This window comes from Mytilus galloprovincialis, chromosome 1 (assembly GCF_965363235.1).
Source record: "Mytilus galloprovincialis chromosome 1, xbMytGall1.hap1.1, whole genome shotgun sequence".
NCBI classification, from domain to species: Eukaryota; Metazoa; Mollusca; class Bivalvia; order Mytilida; family Mytilidae; genus Mytilus; species Mytilus galloprovincialis.
In genome coordinates this window covers 86831178-86856103 of record NC_134838.1, presented here as the reverse complement: position 1 = coordinate 86856103, position 24926 = coordinate 86831178, and the positions used below count along the sequence as shown (strand labels likewise).

The following is a 24926-nucleotide window of genomic DNA, read 5'->3' as shown; positions in this document are numbered from 1 at the left end:
AAAGGAGCGAACGAGAATGGGAATGGGAAAACGAGCACCTGTTTTAAAAAATTCCCGCCATTTAAACTTTCCATTTCACGAAGCCCAAACTAATGCTTGTTCATTTAAATAAACACCATAACTACTTCTTAAATTAATTATATCAGCACTGAATTTCAGTTTGGATCATATATATATATATATATATATGCATAAAATGAATATAAATTTAATCTGTTGCTCTTGGAAACAGACATTGCTTACATCCGGGAACTTTAATAATGGACGCCAACACTCAAACAAATCCGATTTGAAAAGTCCAAAGCAACACACAGTCACAAGTTTTGCTCCGAAGGCTTATTATTTGACCAGGACATTCCGTTTATAATAAATTATTGTAAGCACAGGTTGAAACAATATTACAAAAAGTACAAACATACAAATAATGCCGTTATACCCACTAAAACGCACATGAACTATTTTGTTGACATGGACTTTCCTCAATGCTGACAATAGTCATGTTTGTGCAAAAAATAATTTGGGGGTTGGTAATCTAGCGCTTAAGACCGATCGCTACATTGATAAAAGGTCTTAGGTTCGATTCAAACTTGGGGCGATCGAAATTTCAGTATATAATATATCCTCCTGTGATGTGTTTTTGTACTAATAGTAATAACAATACACCTTATCGCTATTTGTCCGCCATTACTGGATATCACACAGGTTCCCTTAATATTTTGACGTCATAAAACAAAATATCTTAATCCACAATGGAAAAGTGATTGTTGTATGCGTCAAACGTTCAAGCGGCCGGGTCAGCCTGGATTAGCGATAAGGTGTATTTTCACTGCTTACATTTTTCACTGTTGAGTTTTTATTCAGGTGTTTACTAAAATTTTAAAAGCATGTTCTGTTGAATGTTTATAGGAATCTAGATTTTATGTCAAGGGCTTTATAGACTAAAAACAATTTTTTAATGTTTCCCATTACTTTGCGATTTTCATATGTAAAAAAAAAAAAGTCATATGTTTTCTTATAAATTAAAAACTTGTTCAGTATAGGACAGGAAATGACTATAAAATCTGGAAATGAGTATTTTTAAAAGTCGTTGTGATCGCTTAAATTATACGTACATGATTCTATTGATATTAAAATGTATTTAAAACCCATTCAAGAGAGAATCAACGATATAGCCTTCCAGAAGCAAGAGACTGACATCAATCAAAATAAAAAATTAAACTTTTTTAATATACTATATAAACCAAATAGTAGACCCTCGTATGTTGATCAATGCAAATCCAAATGTGATAGATCAACATTATGTAGATTTCAAGGTTAAGTGCTCATACTTTATCTATTGAAAGAGGGCGATATCTAAAAATACTAAAGCAGAGTAGGGTATGCCTTTGCTGCAACAATGGAGACATTGAAGATGAACTACACTTTGTTTTGAAATGCTCTTCCTATAACTATGTGAGAGATAACCTCATTAAAAAATTAAATAATGTTCTATTGAACAATAAATTAACTTCTTTATCATATAACTTGCTTACAATGTATATCAATTCTAGTAATTCCCCAACAATATTAAAAATTGTTGTCAACTATTTGAATGAATGCTTGTTGGTGAGAAACTCATTATTAAAAGGTAATTGATTTCTGTATTAAATAATGTGTATGCTTCTCGTTTTATTAAATATTTTTATATATTTCTCTCATAAATATCCACTGTCGCTCCTTCATTGTATATATGTTATTGTAGTTTGTCTTTAATTTGTTGCCATAACCATTTATTGTCAATGCGTTAGTGCTAATAAAGTTATCTTATCTTATCTTACAAAATACTTTTCAGTACTCAAAATAACTAGCCTCACCGGACACAATTACGACCGATTTTTGAAATGTGATTAATATTTCATTTATGTAGACTACTTTTCTTTAGTTGTTTATACCATAGAATTTAAGATGTATGAAGGCTTTCCATTTTGCATCATATCCCACATAATTATCTTTTCACGTTAGGATACTTTAGTAAGATTTGCGTGACCTCGTTTTACGGGTCAAGTTAGCCACGTATGGACGCAATTCCGAACAGCACTATATTAATATGTCTTGCAGAAGAAATCAATGACAACAGTCTAGATTGATAAAACATACATTTTTTTAATTTCAAACTCATTTCCAGTGTAAAATAAGATGCACAAGTTTGTATTTTACTTCAATTAAGAAGTGATTGCAGACGAAATGTCTGCCATGTTAAAGGAAATATTTCGTATTTGTTTTGTTTTTATGTAAGTTCCTCCTTTTAAGGAGCACTAAATTCAAGTTTCTTCATTTCGGTGGTGATCCTTTCATTAATTCATCTATGATTTTTTTTTAACATTTCTTTCGGAGTTCTCTGTACTTTTCAATAAAGTTAACATGCATGTATTTTCCTTTCACCATATTTGAAGCATAAATATGGTCACAAGAGTCTAAAAAACGTCAATTGTGGGTTTATTTTGGCAAGATAAAAGGCATCCCACATATGAACAGAATCGGGAAATATTTTTTTCTCTATATATTAACAAAAGAAGTCAATATGCTCTTACCTTTATGTGGTTTTTATACGCCCGTCGTCTTTTAGACGGGACATATTATGGTATACTGTTGTCCGTCTGTCTGTCCGTCCGTCCGTTGTCCACACTTCGGACAATAACTCAAAAAGACTTTCACCAATTTCCATGAAACTTAAGTGAATTGTTTATATCTATTGACTTAAGCTCCCTTTCATTTTTTTTTAATTTCAGATTTTAAGTTTTGGATTTATGGGGCTTTATTCATAAAAAAGGGGGGATTTTCAACACTTCGGACAATAACTCAAAAAGGCTTTCACCAATGTCCATGAAACTTTGGTGAATTGTTTATATCTATTGATGTTAGCTCCCTTTCAATTTTTATAAATTTCAGATTTTAAGTTTTGGATTTATGGGGCTTTATTCATAAAAAAAGGGGGATTTTCAACACTTCGGACAATAACTCAAAAAGGCTTTCACCAATGTCCATGAAACTTTGGTGAATTGTTTATATCTATTGATGTAAGCTCCCTTTCAATTTTTATAAATTTCAGATTTAACATTTCCGTGTTATGAATTTTTATGCTTAAAAAAGGGGGGATTTTCCAATTTTGGGACAATAACTAACACTTTCATAAAATTTTATGCAACTTTGATAAATTGTTTATTAGTGTTGTTCCGATGATCGGAATAAGTCGGAAATCAGTTGGTTGGGCCTGGCGATGTAGATAATCGATTGGGATTTTGTTCAATCGATTGTCGTTAAAGTTTCCGGACTTTTAGCTTGTCAACTTCCGGTCCGTTTACGGTTTGCATTTTACATGCGCAGTCAAACAAATAATAACAAAAATACCAGTCGATGACAATAACAATGTCAAACATCCTATAATTACCAATAACCAATTTCCTTCTCTATAAACGTGACAAAAGCATTGACTATACATATTTGCAGATTGAAGGAATGTTATTTAAGATTAATAACTTTGAATGAAATACTTTCTTTCAATACTGGTTCTTGTTACTTGAGAGCGTACAAATCATTCTGATTTTAGACAAAATAATTTCTTTGCTTCATTAAAACGTATTGCAAATTGCCTTTTATTAATGTTTTATCCATTTGTAGCATAAAAAACGTCATATTCCTTTCCAAATTGCTTGCCAAACATCGTTTATTTTTGTAAATTTTCCGAAATTTGTCCGCCATTAATAAATATAAGAATCACGAATCGGATACGGTTTAACTATGTTTTAATTCCGCATTCTTGCAATTATAAGTTCAGACGCACAAATGACACAATTGACAGAAAATAATGATCACAAAAATGAAAAAAAAAGCATTGTACACGAATTAACAGACTTTGGCTTAATCCCTTTTGTTTACTGTAAATATTATAATGCAAATGCATTGTTTTATTTTTTTCTGTTAATTTTAAATTTTTTAAAGTTAAAAACTTAATATATCTTTTCCTAATTAGAAGCATTCAAATGTTTATACAGCTATGTTATTGAAATTTTATTGACACCATTGAAATTTAGAAATGTTAGTGTCACTGTTGGTAATTAATGTTGTAATTATGAGATAAAATATCTTTAATATGAATCTTGATTCTTATTAATTCATTGTTTTAACTGCTAAATAAATAATTATCAAAGGTACCAGGATTATAATTTAGTACGCCAGAATATGAAAGGGAAATAAAAGATCATAAATATGAATATATAAACTCTGCAATGATATGGAATATACACATTAGACATGTACAATGAGACTAAATGCATGATTTCATTTAAAAAACAAAAGGGCAAGGTATTATGAAGCGATTATAACCGATAGTCGGTTGGTTGCTGTCATCCGATTGTAATAGATAATCGGTTGGTATTTTCAACCGATTATCCAACACTATTGTTTATATCTATTGACATAAGCTCCCTTTTTATTTTTATAAATTTTAGATTTTACGTTTTCTTAAGTAATGAATTTTTATACTTAAAAAAGGGGGATTTTATGAAACTTTGGTGAATAAATGTAACATCCCTTTTGATTTGTATATATATTTCTAGTTGATCATATAAATTCATTTAAAGCATAAAAGACAAGTTAAAAGAGCAACGGGCGTATCATGCGCTAAAGCGCAGCCCTTTATTTTTATATAATTTCCAGGGGAGATTGTCATTCGTACAATAATTTTAGAACGATTTTGTCATCATCATCAACATTCACCAAGTGCACTATATAAGGTTTTTATTTATAGAAACACTTATTGATAATCATAAACAAATATGATTTCAGAGGACAAACATTTGAAATCGTTCGTACTTGTGTCCAGTCGTAATCGTGACCGGTGGGGCTAGTAAATTGTTGTATGTTGGTGTATTTTCATGTCCTGAAATTATAACATTGTGATTTATTTCAAACTTTTTACAAAAGACATATTTTTTTTGAAAATAAAATGCAGTTTTCAAAATTTGGATTTAATGTAAAAAATTAAGCTTGTTTTCATCTCTATGTATGAGGGATGTATACAATTATTAAAAGAATTGTCAATTAGATATTGAATAAATGGATTTTGAACAACCATTTTATGTAATTAGAAGCATGATAATTTGAACTGGCTGGTTAGTAATAAAAACGACCAAAAAACACATGACAGTCACATGTCTTGAAGATCCAGTGTCTGACAGGCAGAAAATATAGCTATACTTCATAGCTATACTTCATGTAACCTGTAAGAATTTTTCTCAACAACTATTCTAGTTATGCATGTTTTTGACATTAAATAAAAATGGCTTAACAGGTAGGTTTAATTTAATTACATAAATGTAGTTCTTACGTCTCTAAAAGGGAAATTGAATGTGTCATACATTTTTCACGTTGTAGTGTTGTTGTTGTTTCAATTATAGAAACCAAAGAACACACCACAATGTATGCATGTACATGTACAGTCTAAACCGACGAAATGTGGTTGATTCAAAAACAAATGACACGACAATAATTATTTTTATCAATTTGTGCTAGATACTAAACTATCCTTAAAGCCTTAACCATAAACCTCACCCCAACCCATTCTAAACCTAATACCGTACTAGCTAACCAAGAACATCCCCATACCTTACCATACCCAAGAATGCACACTGACTTTAAAGTATGAGGGTAGTAATTAATTCCCTTTACCTTGGGTCTCATAAGGGTCTCAGCGTGATGTGGGATTGGATGATTTTTTTTATAGGGTGACAAGTGAATGTCGGATAATTAAGCATGAAAACAAAGTCCAGGGTGACGAGGGAAATTACATGTGTTATTATGGCAACGAGAAGCGGGATACAGGATTCTCACTAACCAACAAGCAGGATCCCATAATTGTGCCCCTTTTAAAAATCCTTTACCCTCCCTGCTTTAGAACTTGAGATGCAATGTACTTGAAGACTCAAAATATGTCAGTGTTCTCCCCAGGCCCTTAAAGGACCACGGGCCCGCGATGTATAATTTTCTACCGCGGTGGTATCGTTCTTGCCGCGATGTATAAATTTTCTCCGTGGTGCTAAAGTTTTCGGTAAAAAATTCGTATTAAAATCGGTAAAGTTTCAAATGACTTCAACTTTAAGTGAGGGTTAAAATTTTACATGAAAATTGACCAGTTCTAACCAGTTTAATCCAGTATTGACAGGTAGATTGTTTACACCACGTGATCGATTTACCTGTTGAGGTTAACATTGATGATTGGATTTAATCGATGTACATGATTCTCTTGTGTTTTAATTAATTAAGAGATCATAATTTTAATAACAGACTTGTAATAGGGGACAAGCAGACATTTGTGAATGAACTCTTTTACGCCAGTCTTCAGTGGCGGATGCAGGAATTTTCGAAAGGGGGGGTGCTAGCCCAGGGCAAAGGGGGGGTGCAAAACATATGTCCCGATTGTCCCGATTCAAATGCATTGATCGGCCAAAATAAAGGGGGGGTGCGCACCCCCGGAACCCCCCCTCTGGATCCGCCACTGGTCTTTAGTCAAAATAATTTGACTGTTATAGAAATTAATTGTGGAGTTATTTCCCCTGATTTTGCTTATTACAAATAAATGCTCCTCACATATAATTTCTCATTGAAAATTAAAATAAAGCACAAATTAAATGCAAAATTATATTAGAATGTTACATTAAGGATAAAAAAAATCTTAGAAGATACCAACGAAAATGTTTTGCAAATTATTTTAGAGAATGATACCTTTATTGATACACAGACATTTTGTAATTTTATATTAAATAGACTTTTACTCCACATGGGTCATTCATAAAAAAAAACTTGTGCCTAAACTTCACAGGAATGTAAGTTTAAAATTACTAATACAATTGAAATTAAGTATTTATAAACTTAAACTTTTAAAATAATAACTAAGATGCATAAAAAAAATAAAAAAAACTGTTGTTAAAAAGAATGGAAAGTAGGTTTCAATTTACTGATGGTTCTGTAACAAAAATTAATCTTGTTCAAAGTTCATTGTTATGGTCAAATCTAACATGGGGAATGTGTAGTGTAACTTCAAGTATTGGGACAAAATGGCTTGATCCAAATATAAGAAGTAAGATATTAAAGTATAAAAACTGTTATATTGATTTACTTTTTCTACCAATAATGTTCTGACCCAAAGTCCATACAACACAGTACCACAGTAAACAAAACAAAGGCAAAAAGGTAATGACAAAAACCAACAAGAAAAAAATAAGCGACGCAACGCGACACAAAATATTGTAAAATTCATTTCGTCACGCGTTACCCTGGTGCTATCCAAAAATCCTGGGGAGAACACTGTATGTAATTATTTATAAAATGCATGGTTGATCATTACACATTTGTGATATATATACATTGTGTATATGTATTTATATTCTGATGTTACAAACTATGTAATTTTTGATGTCAATTTTAGAGCATAGAACAGAAGCAAAATGCCTGAAGCAGAGACTAAAGATTCATCAGACAAAGAGAAAGAAAATGCCAAGCAGGATGAGAAAGATAAGGTAATAGTTTGTTTCTATGGTTAGTTATTGTGCAATATACATTATACTTTATAATCTCTGTTATTATGACACTCCTAATTATATATTATCATAATGTTTTTTCAGTCTGTTTCTGTTTGTCTGTACCGCTTCAGGTTAAAAAATTTGGTCAAGGCTTCAAGGTAGATTTGGTGAAGTTGAAGTCCCATTAAATTGTAACCTAAAAAATGTAGTACAAATGTTCCCTATGATATAATCTTTTGAAACTAAATGCCAATTTAGAGTTTTTATCCCAATTTCACAATCCAGTGGACATAGAAGATGATAGTGGAAGTGCATGTACTACAATGTATGGACACATTCTTGGTTTTTCTTTTTTAATGCAAGTAATGCCCTCACTTAACACTGACAATGACACAGACGCGTTATGTCAGTGAGGCAAATTTGGACAGACAATTATTGTCAGTGAGGCAAATTTGGACATGTTTAATCATGAATAAGAGAACATGTTAACTATATCCATTTGGAAAATGAGGTACTCTGATGATGCCATTAGCAGGGCTTACATGTAAAATAAGGTTTGAAGCCAAGGAGATAATAGGCAAATTAAAAGGGTTCCAAGGAAAAGTATTAATCAGAAAATATGTGTGAATGGGACTCATCAGTAGGCATTTCATACAAAATTAGCACTTGTTTCAAAACTGTTACATTAAGTATGTCATGATAAATACTGTCATAGTTTTAACTTAAAGTTTTCTCTAAAAGAAAGCTGATTTTTGATATTTTAAGATATTGAGATAAATTGATTTCTATTAAAAGGATACAACTGCTGGCAAAAAGTCTCCTAAAGGAAGTGCGAAGAGTAAACCGGACAGTGCTAAAGGTAAACCTGACAGTGCCAAGGGCAAACCTGGTAGTGCTAAAGGCAAACCTGATAGTGCAAAAGGAAAGTCTGCTCCAGCAAAAAGTCCTACTCCTGGCAAAGCACCTGCAAAAGCTGGAGGAAAAGGTAAATATTTGATATTTGAAAAACACTGAAAAGTATTTGCATTACATATTCATAGTAAGATAAAGTAAAAAGAACTAACTTGAAACTAAAAAGTTCTCTTTCGTACATACAAATGAGAATAGAATAAATAGTTTTCAATGTTTTTTCCAAAAAAGGGAAGAGTTAAAACACTGTGACTCAAACTATTTTACCACACTGTACAACTGTATCATAAAATGCATTAATAAAGATTATAAGGCAGTTGGTCATTGAAAAACATGAAATGCTGGTTTCAATTGTTTAAATATTGTAACTTCTATAATATGCTTCGCTTTTTATTGGTTCAAATTCAAGGGTTTCATATTAAAACAAATTTAAAAAATGTCTTTTTCATTAAATAAATGAATATGTTATGACAAATGCTTGACAGCAATGCTGTTAGACAAGTAATGAATTATAAAATATTTTAGTGAACCTGAAATCCTACTTTATCACAAACTGACATTACTTTTTGTAGGTGACAAAAAGAAAAAAGAAGAACCAAAGACAGAAACACCAACAGATGCTGAGGCTACCGAGGAGGAAGGTATACACACATTGTTTTTATGCCCCATTTATGGGAATTATGTTTTCTGGTCTGTGCGTTCGTCTGTTAGTCCGTCTGTCCTGCTTATAAGGGGCCACTTACTTTTGAAATTAAAGAAGATATAAATCCTGGAATATAAAAAAAAATCTTGGTTACCTGAAAGATGTCACAGTTCTTTGTGAAAGTTTTTTCAAAAATAATAACATGTGTCCTTTTGTACTAAGAAGTGTTTTTTTTACAACAAAACAAAAAGTTTTTTTATCACCTGACATTGATCCCTCATGTAAGGTGTAGTCATAACATTGGAGGGTTATTTTCATTCGAGGGGTTGTTCCCAATCTTTTGAATAAATTTCTTCATAACAGTTTTCTTTTCTAGACCATCGTAAATACATGTGTAAGTAAAACTATGTTTGAAACACATGTGTCACTGAAACGACTTTAAAGTACCCACTCAAATCAATTATCGATATCAAAGTTTAATGATTAAGTTTTAAATTAGAGACCTTTCTTGCTTTTGAACATTTTTCTTCATAGCAAGTTTTCTTTTCTGGACTATCATTAAAAGAAGGAGAGAAGTCGTCAAAATTGGCTTCAAACACGTGCTTCGCAAAGTGGTTAATTGATCCTTAAAGTGACATGTAACGAACGCCATTCAACCATATCATTTTGTCATTACAATCAAAATCTTTATTAATTAGTCCTTTGATGTTGATAGGCATAAAATGCAATCAGCTGATTATTGATTTTCTGTCAAAATCTTAACGATTTCAAGGTGAATTTTGAGTATTGTCTGACCAGGTAAAGACCAAGAAATCCAAAAAAGTAATCAAACAAGATGGTTGAAAATAAATCGTTATATATATTTCTTTCGTCAAATTCTTTCGCCAATGACGAATTTTAATTGGCACAATTATTATTTTTTCGCAAGCGGAAACCCTGTGCATTTTTGCAACACTATGAAATCTAATGTCCATGAAAATACCCTTTTCCCTCAATCCAAAAACAATAGTAAACAAAATACTGAATCCACAGGATATGCTTATTTTTACAGTAAGTTGTTTATTCTTTTATAATTGAAGCTAGCATAATACTTACATTTTTTTCATCTATTGATAAAGGTCTTCCTGAGGGAGTTGTTCCATTGTTTTTGTCATCAAAAACACAGGAGATCTTCCATTGCAGAATGGACGAAGATGTCACAGTAGAAAATCCCATCAAAATTATTACAAAAGATGAAATAATGGAAGACTTGAGGATGAGGGCTGGTGTCTGTGATTTTGCTCCACTCAAACAGGATATTATTGTATGTTTAAATACCATTTTTAGAGTAATTTTTTTGTTTGTTTTCCAAAGTTTTGTTGTAATTATATATCTTAGTATGTATATAAAGTTGAGAACATACATTATTAATATCATTGAACAAAGTGCATATCAGAGGCTTTAAGGAAAGCACATTAGCATCTGAAAGTAATAGCCTTGGCTTTAACAAAAAGAACATCACACTTTTAAAAGCATCTCAAAATATGTGAAAATAATTCCAAAGAGCAAACAACAGTCTTATTTTTGAAAGACAGGCACTGAATAAGTTAAAAATGACAGCCCTTGAAATACAGGTTCTTGCCTAATGATTGGTGTATACAAAAAATATTGCAAAAGTAGTTAGACAATTGCTTCAGATACATTGTAACTTGAGTATTTTTAACATTTCAGAATTACCCAACAGATGAAATTCTGGTAGTATACGATTCAGAGTTTAAATTTGGTCAGAATTTCTATGTTGCGCTAACAGAAGAAGCTAAAGAGAAGATATTAAGTGTAAGTCATGAATAGTTGATGAATTTGACTTACATGTCATGGTGTGAATAAATGTCATTATTTACACTTTAATATACATTGTGTTATAAGTAATTAAGATGATGATGAATGTGGAGTGGATTTTTAAAAATAATTTTCTTTCCTGATTCTTATGGACACATCAGTCGCATAATGGAAAGCTAAAAACATTATGGCATATAATTGTTTTTATTTTGTCTGCAAGGTTAACGTGCCTCGGGTAATCATTGATGCAAGTTAAAACAAATCTCAAATTTTCATTTTTAACCGGATATTTGTGACAAAAATGTCGGTTATTGATTTGGGGATGTACGTCGGGCGGCCGGTCTGGCGGTCGGTCGGTCTGGCGGGCGGCAATCAAATGTTGTCCGTGCATTAACTCATGAACCGTTCTACCAAAGCTTTTGAAATTTTAATATGTTGTTACTGACAACTAAATGAAGGTCAAGTTCAATAATGGCGATTTTGACTTTTACCGTTCAGGAGTTATGGTTCTTGAAAGATTGAAAAATGGAGTTTCCAGTCGTGTCCGTGCATTTACGCATGAACTGTTCTACCAAAGCTTCCCAAATTTTAATATGTTGTTACTGATGACAAAATGGAGGTCAAGTGCAATAATGACGATTTTTACTTTTACCGTTCAGGAGTTATGGTTCTTGAAAGATTGAAAAATGGTGTTTCCAGTCGTGTCCGTGCATTTACGCATGAACTGTTCTACCAAAGCTTCCCAAATTTTAATATGTTGTTACTGATGACAAAATGGAGGTCAAGTTCAATAATGACGATTTTTACTTTTACCGTTCAGGAGTTATGGTTCTTGAAAGATTGAAAAATGGTGTTTCCAGTCGTGTCCGTGCATTTTCTCATGAACCATTCAACCAAAGCTTTTGAAATTTTTATATGTTGTTACTGATGACAAAATAGAGGTCAAGTTCAATAATGACGATTTTGACTTTTACCTTTCAGGAGTTATGGTTCTTGAAAGATTGTAAAATGGCGTTTCAATTTACGTTGTTGCATTTACTCATGAACCATTCAATCTAAGCTTTTCAAATTTTAATATGTTGATACTGATGACAAAATGGAGGTCAAATTTGATATTGACGATTTTCACTTTCACCATTCATCAGTAATGGTTCTTGTGATATTGCCAGGACACAAATAAATGTAAATAAATCCGGTTTGCTGTCGTTGTGACAGCCTCTTGTCACCACTTCCCTGGTTTAAGTTTGTTCATTCTTTTCACTTACCATGTCTAGGTTTTTTTTACCATATTATTTTTCTCAGAAATGCCTTTTTAGCTAAGCTGAATTCTAAAAAAAATCCCCCCAAAAAATCTATTAGATATTTTATTTTGTTATTGCGTTAACATAAGAAGAACATCTCTTATATACATATTTTATTTTTGAAAGAAATATACCATTAATTAATACTTGACCATGTGAAATATGAAACAAGATGGGTTTTTTTTTTAAAACACATGTTAAATGTGAATACCTAATTCCTCTCTATACATATTTTGCTATTGTAGGCTGGTGTAGAAGATGCTGAGGGTGAAGGAGCAGAGGCAGAGGAAGAGATTATATACACATATACACCTCCAGAATCTAAAGAATGGGTCTCACTTGGTAGTGAGAAGGAAATTAAAGAGGAAAATGTGGTGGAAAATAGACGAAGGGTATGTTAGGGACGACATCAAAAGATCGATGTAGGATAAAAAACTTAAATCGAATAGTTAGGGGGTGGGGGGGTCAACATAGCTATAAGTTTTATTAATCTAAAATCGATTTTACACATATCCATATAGGTAAATCAATTTTTCCCAAATTAAGTTAAGAAGGGGGGGTAGGGGGGTCAGCGAAAAAACTATGTGAATTAAGTTTTTTATCCTACATTGAACTTTTGATGTCGTCCCTTACAGGGTTGTGAAAATGGCATTATAAAATGTGAAACAAAGCATTGGTTGTGTACAAGTGTTCCAAAATGTCTTTTATTTCCAAACAAGTTCTTTTATTGCAAACACGCTTAATATTTAAACACAAGTGACTCAGAAACTAAAGGGAGAATATGAATACAAAGGTTGAGTTGATATGATAATTTGAAAATATTCATCTAAACTGTATTTTGGTCACAACTAATTTTGTACCTTTGATGGAATTAGTATTAATCCAGTATCACATATTGATTCTTAAATTTGTTTTGACGATTTTACAATTTCTCAGTTAGGTAAGGAAAGTTAATGTTAGCTAAAGTGTCGATAGGTTTGTTTGCATTTCCACAGTTTGAGAATATTAACATGATTTCCTTTTCATATAATAACAGCCCTTTAATACAATATGTCAATAGATATACTGCAATTAGCCTAGCTTCAGGAAAAGAGTTTCCCTTTTTCTCAGGAATCATTAGACATATTTTCTGTATTGTAGATTAAGGTCTCCGTTAGAAGAATCAGAAAAGAATTTGGAGCACCTGCTAAGTTCTCTGACAGAAATGTGGCTGATGCCAAAGATGGTTATATAGAATGTAAAGGATATGATGACAGAACCTTTGATCTGAAGAAATTAGAACTTGACAAGAGCACACAAGTAGGTTTTTGTTGTTGTTCATTTATTCTCTCATCAAATAGATTTATCATTTATCAGCTTATTCATTTAGTTCATCTAAAAGAATAGATCTTGTTTTTTTTGGAATCACAGTAAATTTACTAATCCTTTGATGATGTTAAAGTTGAATGTAGGCCATATTTATAAAAGATAATAAATAAATTGATACATAATGATGTAGCATTATCATATTTTGTAGGCTATTCCAACATTACAAGAAGAGGGCACACAGACTGATTGGAAATATCCAAGGAATGCTAACACACAATATTATCCAAGAGAGTTTTCAAATCAAGAAAAAGATGCCATTCTTAGTTCCAAAAATTTACCAAACTTTATTAGTGATGTGACTCCACGATTTAAAGCTGCATTACAACAGAATGAGATCATGGATGTATTCTTTATTGATTGGTTACATCTGGGTGATGGGGACCAAAGCTTTGGTAGTAAAGCAGACAATCATCTCAAAGTGAGTTACTTTACAAGTTTAATTATGGGTTCAAATTTGTATAGTATCAGTGTTAAAATTTAAACATGTAGCATACACCGACTGTTGTAAACTAATGATACTTAAATAGTGCAATATCTAACACCCAGATGCGTTTTCATAATAAGTATAAAAAAAGAAGATGTGGTATGATTGCCAATGAGACAACTGTCCACAAGAGACCAAAATGGCACAGAAATTAACAACTTTAGGTCACTGTACGGCCTTCAACAATGAGCAAAACTCATACCACATAGTCAGCTATAAATGCCCCGAAATGACAATGTAAAACAATTCAAATGCAAACGGGAAAACTAACGGCCTAATTTATGTACAAAGAATGAACGAAAAATAAATATGTAACACATAAACAAACGACAAGGTTCACATGTTATGTCTTCATTGTATAATTGATACCATTTTGTATAATGTAAGAATGTTCCTAAAATGATGCTTTTGTAAATCAATTTTATAATACTAAACCAAATTAATTTTGTAGGAGTATCAATCATTCACAGATCTACAGTTTAGCAAAGAGAAGAGAATTACATGTATACAGTGGCATCCTACAATAAAAGGTAAGATAGGCGGAATTTAAAATATTTTCTGAAAAAAGGTAGAAAAGAATAAGCTTGAATTTTGGTTTATTGTCAAGCCTGCAACTTTTGTTGCAGAAAGCTCGACATAGGGATAGTGATCCAGTGGCAGCAGCATTAGCTAACTTCTTAAAAGCTTTAAATTTAAGAAGGTTAAACCTGGATGCTTCATACTTTGTATATGGATGCCTCATGTAACGAAGTTTCCATCAGTCACATGTCCAATGTCCAATGTCCTTGACCTCATTTTCATGGTTCAGTGACTACTTGAAAAAAAAGTTAAGATTTTTTGTAATGTTAAATTCTCTCTTATTATAAGTAATAGGATAACTATATTTGGGTACCTTGCAAGGCCCTCATGCCCATCAGACAGTTTTCACTTGACCTCGACCTCATTTCATGGATCAGTGAACAATGTTGAGTTTTGGTGGTCAAGTCCATATCTTAGATACTATTAGCAATAGGTCTAGTATGTTTGGTGTATGGAAGGACTGTAAGGTGTACAGGTGTCATCTGACCTTGACCTCATTTTCATGGTTCAATGGTCAAAGTTAAGTTTTTGAGTTTTGGTCTTTTTTTTCTAATACTAATTGCAATAGGTCAACTTTATTTGGTGTATGGAAATATTTTATTGTCTATTTGTCAGTGGGGCAGTTTTTTTTTACCTTGACCTCATTTTCACGGTTCATTGCTCAGTGTTAAGTTTTTGTGTTTTGGTCTGTTTTTCTTAAACTATAAGCAATAGGTCAACTATATTTGTTGTATGGAAGAATTGTTAGGTGTACATGCCTGCCTGGCATGGTTCATCTGTCTTTGACCTCATTGTCATGGTTCATTGGTCAATGTTTAGTTTTCTTGGTTAAGTTTACATGACAGTGTAATAAAGCTTTACATTTGGGACTATCAACATAATATAAATGATTACTAAAGAAGGCGAGACATTTCAGCATGTGTACTCTTGTGGGTAAATAAATTCTAAGATTTATAAAAATTAAATGGGAATAGGATTTGAAATTTAAAATCTTGGGGAAGAATGGGAATTATAAAAAAAAGAAGTTTTTTTTGCCATATCAGAATGCATTTGCAAGAGATATGCTCAAGAAATATGTTTTGTTTATCTCATTCATTTACATGTCGTGATTAGAAATTGCTGGATTTTGAACTGATATGATAAAAAGAGCTGCACTTATCTAAACAGGTGATAATCTGCCAAAAAGGGAGCAGATTTTTTTGTTCAAGATTTTTTTTTTATGTAATGCAGTTCTGGTATTTATAGTAGTCTGTGACTAATGTGATAGAATCAATATCAAAATTGTGTTGAAATATAATCCTATTACAAACTACTGTGGATTCATTTATTTTCGTGGGTACCAATGTTCGTGGATTAAGGAAAACTTGCTTATTCGTGGATATTTAATTTCGTGGTTTTGCTGAAGTCGGCATATAAACCTTTACAGGGCTCACGCTACCAGGCGACTTGGGCGAAGAAGTCGCTTTCCCGACCGTCACTTCGCTTTCCCTGACCCCCAAAAGCGAAAACAAGTCGCCCTGTTCTTGACAATACTCGCTTTCAGTCGCTTCCGTCATCGGACATTTTCAATTTTTACCAAGTTGATGAAACATCAATTTTTTTTTGATAATTAAAGAAATTTAGACCTAAGCGATTGATTATCTTAAGAAAAGAGGTTGAAGGATTGTCTTTGCAGTGTGTAGCAGGTTATTTGATAAAAATACAACTTTTTATCACTTCTTGCATTTCCGCAAGTTCCGGTGGTTGTTACTCGAAAACGTACATCAACCTAAATTTCGGACGCATGGATGGAACAGCTGACAGAAGAATATTGATCCCAAAGGGAAAAATTACGTATTCCACACGCATTAAGAGACTTTTGGTTACATCTAATTGATTGGTGTATATAATTCCCTATATTTTTTATGGATTGTTTCAAAATTGCTTAACTCTGAGACAATTAATTATATTATGGCCCAGCTTAATAACTTTTATATTTTTTATGAGAAACACTGAATTTCATACACAAGATAGATTTGAATTAAATTGTAATTGATATATTATAATTTCTTTACATTTTTTAAAATAAAAAAATTTTTTTTAGTGCTAGATATAAATATTTAGTTTGTAGTTTCTCAAAACCTTAGTTAAACTTAAACAACTTTTAATTTGAAATGTTACTTTAATTGTATACTCAGATATGAATTGAATAATATAAAAAGAACATTATTTACATATGACCCTTTATACTATAGTAAAATCCAAACATTGTAGCACACTGCGCGAATGAGCACTTCTCTTTCAAATCTCACCACTTCTCCCTATCAGTTTCAAAAAGAGAAGTCACTTCTCCCTATAATTCTGAAGTAGTGTGAGCCCTGCCTTTAGATCATTAGTCATTCGTTGGACATTGAATTTCGTGGTTTACCTGTACCCACGAAATCAACGAAAATTGGTATCCAACGAATAATAATTAATCCACAGTAATATTATTTGAATCACAAGTGATGTACATCTTCTGCTAATATAAACCAAACTGTGATATATTTGATTTCATTATTTGGATTATGGATAATAACTAAATAGCAAATTTAAATTCTTGATGAGCATATATAACGATTTACAAGTGGATAGTATATTTTATATATTTTAAAACATGATACTTGGTTTCAGGTGTGGTTGCTGTGTCGGTCGCAGAAAAAATGACATTTGATGATCGAATTGATTCAGCTGCAAAGGTGATCATGACACCATCTTTGATACTTATATGGAGTTTTACAGATCCCATACATCCACAGGTATGATTACATTACTTATCTTGTCATGAAAAATTTATGATAATCATGCATTTTGCTGTTTTAGTCTATTTAGGTCTTAAAAAGAATGATGTTATCCTGTTTTACCTCTGTCTGTCTGTCCATAAGTTAGTCCATCCGTCCCATGAATAATTTGTTCCATCTTCCTCAGGAAATACAATACAAGGATTTCTGAAAATTAATTTCAGATTTAAGATAAGTCAGTTATACAGTGTGATGTGTTTTCAGATTCATCACTCCACAACTTCCTATTTACCGAACACTTGTATCATTTTACACATGGTAGCCAAGTTGAAAATTTTCATCGCAATTTTCTCAGGAACCACAATACAAGGATTTCTGAAATTTGGTTTCAGGGTTGATATTAGACAGCTATATCATATGTGATGCATTTTCAGATTCATCACTCAACAACTTCCTATTTACCGAACACTTGTATCATTTTACACATGAAAGCCAAGTTGAAAATTTTCTTTGCATTTTTCTCTGACAGGAAATACAGTGCATTGATTACTGAAATTTTGTTTCAGTGTTAACGTTTGATGCATTTTCAGATTCATCGCTTGACAACTTCCTGTTTCCTTAAAACCTACACATTTTTACACAATTAATATTTTCCATTTGCGGCAGGGGTATCATCAGTGAGCAGTAGCTCGCAGTTTCACTTGTTTTGATTGGAATGAAGGTTATTGTTCCCATTTCAAATCAAAGACAAAATCTAGCTTTCTTTTTTACTATAAAAAGTATTGGAATAAAGCATCAACTACCCTCAGTATCATTCTCTCAAATTTCTATTGATCTGATGTTGTCCTTTTATTTCTATATATTTTGAAGTGAATGAATTTATTATATTTTATGTTTGTTTTTCAGTTACTTTTAGAAGCCCCCGATGATATTTACAGTTTCCAGTTTAATCCATCAGATCCTAACATAATAGCTGGTGGCTGTTACAATGGGCAAGTTGTACTATGGGATATATCTGCACATGCTGATAGACTTAAACAACAACGAGGAGGAAATAGGAATAAAAAAACAAACGTTTTGGTAAGAGTTTCTACAGTGTTTACTATGAATAAGATAAATAGTGCTTGACTTAATTTAGACAAATAATGTTTTTTCCTACAATTTGTTGTTACATATAAAAATGTCAAATCAAAAAGAAAATGCTATGAAAGCCCCTTAAACAAATAATAAGACCATTCTGATGAGATAACAAACAGTCTTATTTGTTGAAGAAGTCACAATAGCAATTAAAACAGTCACAGGAAAAGGAAAACAGTTTTCTTGATTGAGAAAGGCTTATGAAGAATGCAAGAAACATTCAGTTTGAAAAACTTCACAAAGGATTAAAAGTGCTTTAAAAATTATTCACTTTGAATCTTTTCAGCCTGGTTTTGAAGATCCTAATGCATTAAAAACACCAATAGTGAGATATTGTGCTGTATCTAGTATAGAAAATAGTCACAAAGCTACAATAACAGATTTATTATGGGTACCAGATCATATGGAGGTAAGTACAAAGCTACAATAACAGATTTATTATGAGTACCAGATCATATGGAGGTAAGCACAAAGCTACAATAACAGATTTATTATGGGTACAAGATCATATGGAGGTAAGCACAAAGCTACAATAACAGATTTATTATGGGTACAAGATCATATGGAGGTAAGCACAAAGCTACAATAACAGATTTATTATGGGTATCAGATCATATGGAGGTAAGCAGGGAAGAATGCAGGAAATATTACATTGAGTTTTTATTACTAAGTGTTTTGTGATCAAGCATTGTAAAGGTGAATCGTCAAAATACAGACTTTCAACATGTACTCATAAAGATTACTGAATTTATATGATTTCAATATTTTCTTTACATTTTTCAATCATGCAGGTTTTCATAAAACAATCATCATTTACTGGGGAAAAAAGTGGCAAATGGTTTATTTAAAAAATAAAGAACCATTATTCCTTCTCAATGAGTATAAATTAGATAAAGCAGAAATTGTAGTGTGTGAATTGAAAATCTTGTGACGTAAACTTGTGTTATTTAATTGCAGGATAAGCCAAATGAATAAACACAACTGTGTTATCACTTCACATATCACACTGTGTTCATTTTGATACAATAAATGTATCTTCATGTGAGAAATAGAAAACTAACCACAATGACAAGAACATAAATATAATTTGAAAAAAAAAAGGTAGAATTTATAATGTAAATTAAAAATTGAAGTAATAGATGCTATAAAACAATGTATATTAGAATTGGTAAGATTTTCAGATGCATGTAGAATTAATTTTCTTGTATTTATTTAGGTAAACAGAATGGGTGTACCACAAGAAAACAAATCATTACAGAATTGTCAGTTGATGACATGTGCTACAGATTAGTAAGTAGATATTTAGTGTATTTATTTGATCCAACTCTACAAGGATCAGCATATATGTAATGTTAATATAATTAATAAAAAAACATTTCGAGGAAAGATGAAATAACACAGGTTAACAAATATGTTCTGTCGGAAATTGACTGCATATATGAATCTATATTTATTACACAGAATTTGCCAAAAAAAAAAAAAGCAACCTACTCAAAATTTATTGGTCTTGTCAGATAACTTAATTAGCATTCATAGATTTCTCAAAAGACAAAATCCCAATAATAAATTTCAGAACTTACAGTATACATTTGAGCTATCAAACAATAAGTCTTATATTTCCATTGTTTTGATGCATTGAACATTTTTAATTCCATAAAATGAGTAACTAGTATTGAATAATAACGATTATTGCTATTTTGTGCATTTTTCCTTTGATCTTTTTTTGTGATAATTACATATCATTCTACTCGCTTGAGATGGCAAATTATCGCTAGAAACTAAGGAGGCACATGGTGTTGTTAAGGAAATTGACATGAAATTGACATCTTGATCATAGGTAAAATAGCGATAAACAGATTATCATTGGTCATTGCAACTTGATTGCACTTCTCGCTTTCGCCATCCTGGCTCAAGCGAGAAAATCAATCTCGTTGAGATGATCAATGATAATCTATAATTATTGTAAAAGTGTTCTATTCGATTTAAATAAACTTGATGCCAAATATTAGCAGCATATGAGTATGTAATGTAACTTTAGTTTTGAGTAATATCCAGAAGACTTTGTAAGAGTTGATGTAACGAGGTGAACATGGATAAGTTTATAACTGCATATCTTTTATACAAGGAAATTTATTTATTTTTTAGTTGTGTTCTGTTTTGGGATACTCGACCACCAAAAGGTCCAAGTCAGCTTTTAACAAAGAAAACAGATGACAAAGGCCCAAAGAATCCAATGGGAGTGCCTAATACATTTAAACACTTAGATTTGTCATGGAAACCATTTTTAAGGGTAAGATTTTGTCATTTTGGAAGAAAATTTATAATTCCAATCAGTATTTAATAATTCAGAAAGTTCTGATATAATGAAATATTATCTGTAGAAAATTTGGAACAAAATATGCTTGTCATGAATTATGATTTCATAAAGATTCAATACCATTTGTGTTTTAAAGTATAATTTGTTGAATGAGGACTCATCTAAATAAAAAATACCATGTTTTTTTTCCACTGAGTAATATGGTATGACCTGAATTTTAGGTTCATCTACACAAGTCTGAACCAGGTGGTGATCATAGTCCTACTAAGTTTTCTATATCAGAAAAACAAGGAGACAGGGGATCACGTATGTATAATTTAAAAGAACAAAAGTTTATTTATGAAATAATTCTCTGTGACAAAGTTATACAGAACCTAAGTTTGTTCATAGTGCTAGTATTTAAGGAGTCACCTTGTTTAATATAAAATATATATTCATATATTGGATAATTACTCTGTTTTTAATGTAAACAACAATTCAATGTGTACTGTGACAACTTTTATAATATATTTAAATATTACCATTTTAAACAGTGCATAAGTTAATTTCATTATTCTTCAGTTAAAAGATAATACACAATAAAATTGCTTCTTCATTTAAAATGTTACAACATAGTGTTCAAATAAATATTAAATGTAGACATTTTGTTGTTATTTCAGTAAATAAAGCAACAGATGGATTAGATACATCTAAGTCAGATGCAATGGGTGGAGGATATTATTCATCCATGAAACCCGGGTCTGGCAAGGAAAAGAGGACACTGCAGAGTGTCAAGACTCATTTCTATGTTGGGTCAGAGGTAGACTCAAAATTTTACATTTAAAATTTACTCTCTTCATAAAAATGGTGATTGCATGACAGAAGAAATGGGTTCAACTTTATTCTGTTTAACCAAAAATTTTAGGGTTTTAGAGATTTGGATACTGAAGAATATCATGCAGCCACCAGTAATAGAAGGGAGTGAATTTGAATGGGTCTGACTCCCTGTAATGTCCTGTTTAGTCACACCCTGCACATAGCTGTTCTATCTATTTCACCTACTGTAATAACAGAGCAAGCATAAACCTTCCTTCTTCATTCCAACCTACTTTTGCACATAACCTTTTTCTTCACAATTACATTTAATATTATTTTCTTACTTTTTTACAAAGTTTGTAACAGTGAAATTAACCATTTTTCACATATATTTTTATTTGTAGATATGAATAAGTGTAATGCATGCTTTTATTCTAACTGTTAGATACGTGACACTGTATATATACTGATGATATACTAGTATGTACCTGAACATGATATGCATGACAGATCTTTACATCTCAATATAGCATGATACAAGTCTATAATAGGCATGAATAGTAAAGAAATTCAGAAATTTCTTTTTAAATAATAAACATTTATATGGTACTTTTTAAATGACAAACATTTATATATGGTACCAACACAGTAATTGCTTATTGATAGAAAAATTGGGAGGGGATTAAGAATTAGGAAGCACACTATGGTTTTTCAATTGATATATAAACATAAATAGAAACTTTGATATGTTTTGTCTGCTTGGATGTATTTAGCAAGGATAAATTGTGTGCATTTTTACTACACCACCAGGGTAAATATTAGGCTTAAATACATAACATTCAAATTTGAAATGTTTATATAAAATTGACCAAAAAAAATTAAAAAAGTTCAGGATATCTAATAACAATACAAGTAATGTAAATTTTGACTGATTTTGACTAATTTATTTCTGAATTAGAATAGTTTCTCTAAGGATGACATGTAATATTTATTTATTAACCATTTAATTTTCACTTGGAAGAAGATATTATATTTAGAATTAACCATTTTAGTTTTCCCAAGCATGAGATGTAATATTTTGGTAGTAACTTTTCAAGTTTCCCCAAGAATGAGATATTAGATAGTTGTATTATACATTTAAGTTTTCCAAGAATGATATGTATGATTTTGATATTAACCATTTAGGTTTCCCCAAGAATGATATGTAAGATTTTGATATTAACCATTTAGGTTTCCCCTAGAATGAGATGGAAGATTTTTGTATTAACCATTTAGGTTTCCCCTAGAATGAGATGGAAGATTTTTGTATTAACCATTTAGGTTTCCCCTAGAATGAGATGGAAGATTTTTGTATTAACCATTTAGGTTTCCCCTAGAATGAGATGGAAGATTTTTGTATTAACCATTTAGGTTCCAAGAAGAATGATATGTAAGACTTTAGTATTAACCATTTAAGTTCCCCTAAGAAGGATATGTAAGATTTTGGTATTAACCATTTAAGTTTTCCAAGAATGAGATTTAAGATTTTGGTATGAACCATTTAAGTTCCTCTAAGAATGATATATAAGATTCTGGTAATAACCATTTAAGTTCCCCAAAGAATGAGATGTAATATTTTGGTACTAACCATTTAAGTTTTCCAGGAATGAGATGTAAGATTTTTATATTAACCATTTAGGTTTCCCCAAGAATAATATTAAAGATTTTGGTATTAACCATTTAAATATCCCCAAGAATAAGATGTAAGGTTGTTGTATTAAACAATTAAGTTTCTCTAAGAATAAAATGTAAGATTTGATGTGAACCATTTAAGTTTCCCCAAGAATGAGATTTAAGATTGTTGTATTAACCATTTCAGTTTTCCAAAAAATAGCATTATGATTTTGGTATTAACCATTGTTCCCTTAGAATGAGATGTAAGATTTTGGTATTAACCATATAAGTTTCTTCAAGAAAGAGATTTGATATTTTGATACAAGTATTAACCATTAAAGTTTTTCTGAGAATGAGATGTAAGATTTAAGTACAATATTAAGATTCCCATTATTGTAATGCCAGTTAAATAAGGATGACTTGACTGCTCTGTTTACCAACAGTTTTTGTTCTGTGGAATACATTTAACAGCTACGTGAGTGTTTCACAAGATGGTGAATTCAGGTGAAGGTTATATATTTAGTATCATTATTCCATGTGTACTGTTATTCATCATTTATGTTTCTTTCAATCAAATGAACTCAATAATTGTAATTGCACATGCTTGCTTTTAGCGCTCATTTGCTCATTTCACAACACTGCAATCCTGTTAAAAATGTTCAGCACAGCTTTTCCCTACCATTTGTTTGGCTTGAATTTAAGTGGTTAGTGTAAGTAGAATGTTTAGAGTATACATACTCTTAGATATGGAAAGAACATTAACTCTACATTTGTTAGGAAAAACAACAAAGGGGAAATATAAATGGACTTTGTCTCACAATTTGCAATTTATCATGAACAAATTTATTATCTTAAATTACTTTTACAGTGAAAGTTAAAAAAAATCGCAGTAAGAAACACCTCTTACAGTGACTTGACTGTAAGTGTTGCTATCCACCAATTGCAACTTGTTCAAAATTCTGACCAAATTGTAATTTGTTTTATAAAATCAAATTGTTCAACTGGTCAGAAATTTGAACTAACTGCTGTAGAAAACCACAGTCAAGTAGTGAAAGTGCAAGGTGATAAAATAAAACATACTTACAATCCTATAAGACTTTAACTCCACTTTAATGATGTTGTGACAAAATCAGTTTATCAGTTTGTATAGGTATATTATAGTCATTTCCATGCTGAAGGAACTGTCATTATTTTGAATTGCTATAAAAATGTCCAAACTAAGCTTTCATATAGTTTTTCTTTCTACAAGTATTCTATATTCATAAGAATCAGACAGTATGTGAATTCTAACATTTCATATTCAGTAAAACATGTGTAAAATTGCAATATGTTTGTAGGAAGTGTTCATGGGGAGATAATAATTTTTTCTTTCAAAATGTCTTTATTCAAAAGAATAATATTTTAGGTTATCTCCCCATGAAAACTTATCAAGAGCATATTGTTATTTCACACTTATTTTACTGAATATATGATGTTTTATTTAAAATGATATCTGATTCTTATGAATATAGAATACTTTTAGAAAGAAAAACTATATGAAAGCTTAGTTTGGACATTTTTATAGCATTTCAAAATAATGACAGTTCCTTCACCATGGAAATGACTAT

The 24926-nt window shown here is 31.2% G+C and overlaps 1 protein-coding gene across 1 annotated transcript in view; it reads left to right on the top strand.

Annotated features, from left to right (window-relative positions):
• The first annotated feature begins 226 nt into the window (after positions 1 to 226).
• LOC143043074 (dynein axonemal intermediate chain 3-like) overlaps positions 227 to 24926 on the top strand; it is a 30959-nt gene continuing 6259 nt past the window's right edge. The window contains exons 1-17 of the mRNA XM_076215557.1: positions 227 to 376; positions 7463 to 7553; positions 8352 to 8541; positions 9038 to 9106; positions 10227 to 10411; positions 10819 to 10923; positions 12473 to 12619; positions 13368 to 13526; positions 13744 to 14013; positions 14531 to 14609; positions 17311 to 17435; positions 18324 to 18497; positions 18841 to 18963; positions 19771 to 19844; positions 20700 to 20844; positions 21093 to 21177; positions 21531 to 21670. Coding sequence (XP_076071672.1) covers positions 7482 to 7553; positions 8352 to 8541; positions 9038 to 9106; positions 10227 to 10411; positions 10819 to 10923; positions 12473 to 12619; positions 13368 to 13526; positions 13744 to 14013; positions 14531 to 14609; positions 17311 to 17435; positions 18324 to 18497; positions 18841 to 18963; positions 19771 to 19844; positions 20700 to 20844; positions 21093 to 21177; positions 21531 to 21670 — 2142 coding nt within the window. The 5' untranslated portion in view covers positions 227 to 376; positions 7463 to 7481. The remainder of the gene's footprint in view (positions 377 to 7462; positions 7554 to 8351; positions 8542 to 9037; positions 9107 to 10226; positions 10412 to 10818; positions 10924 to 12472; positions 12620 to 13367; positions 13527 to 13743; positions 14014 to 14530; positions 14610 to 17310; positions 17436 to 18323; positions 18498 to 18840; positions 18964 to 19770; positions 19845 to 20699; positions 20845 to 21092; positions 21178 to 21530; positions 21671 to 24926) is intronic.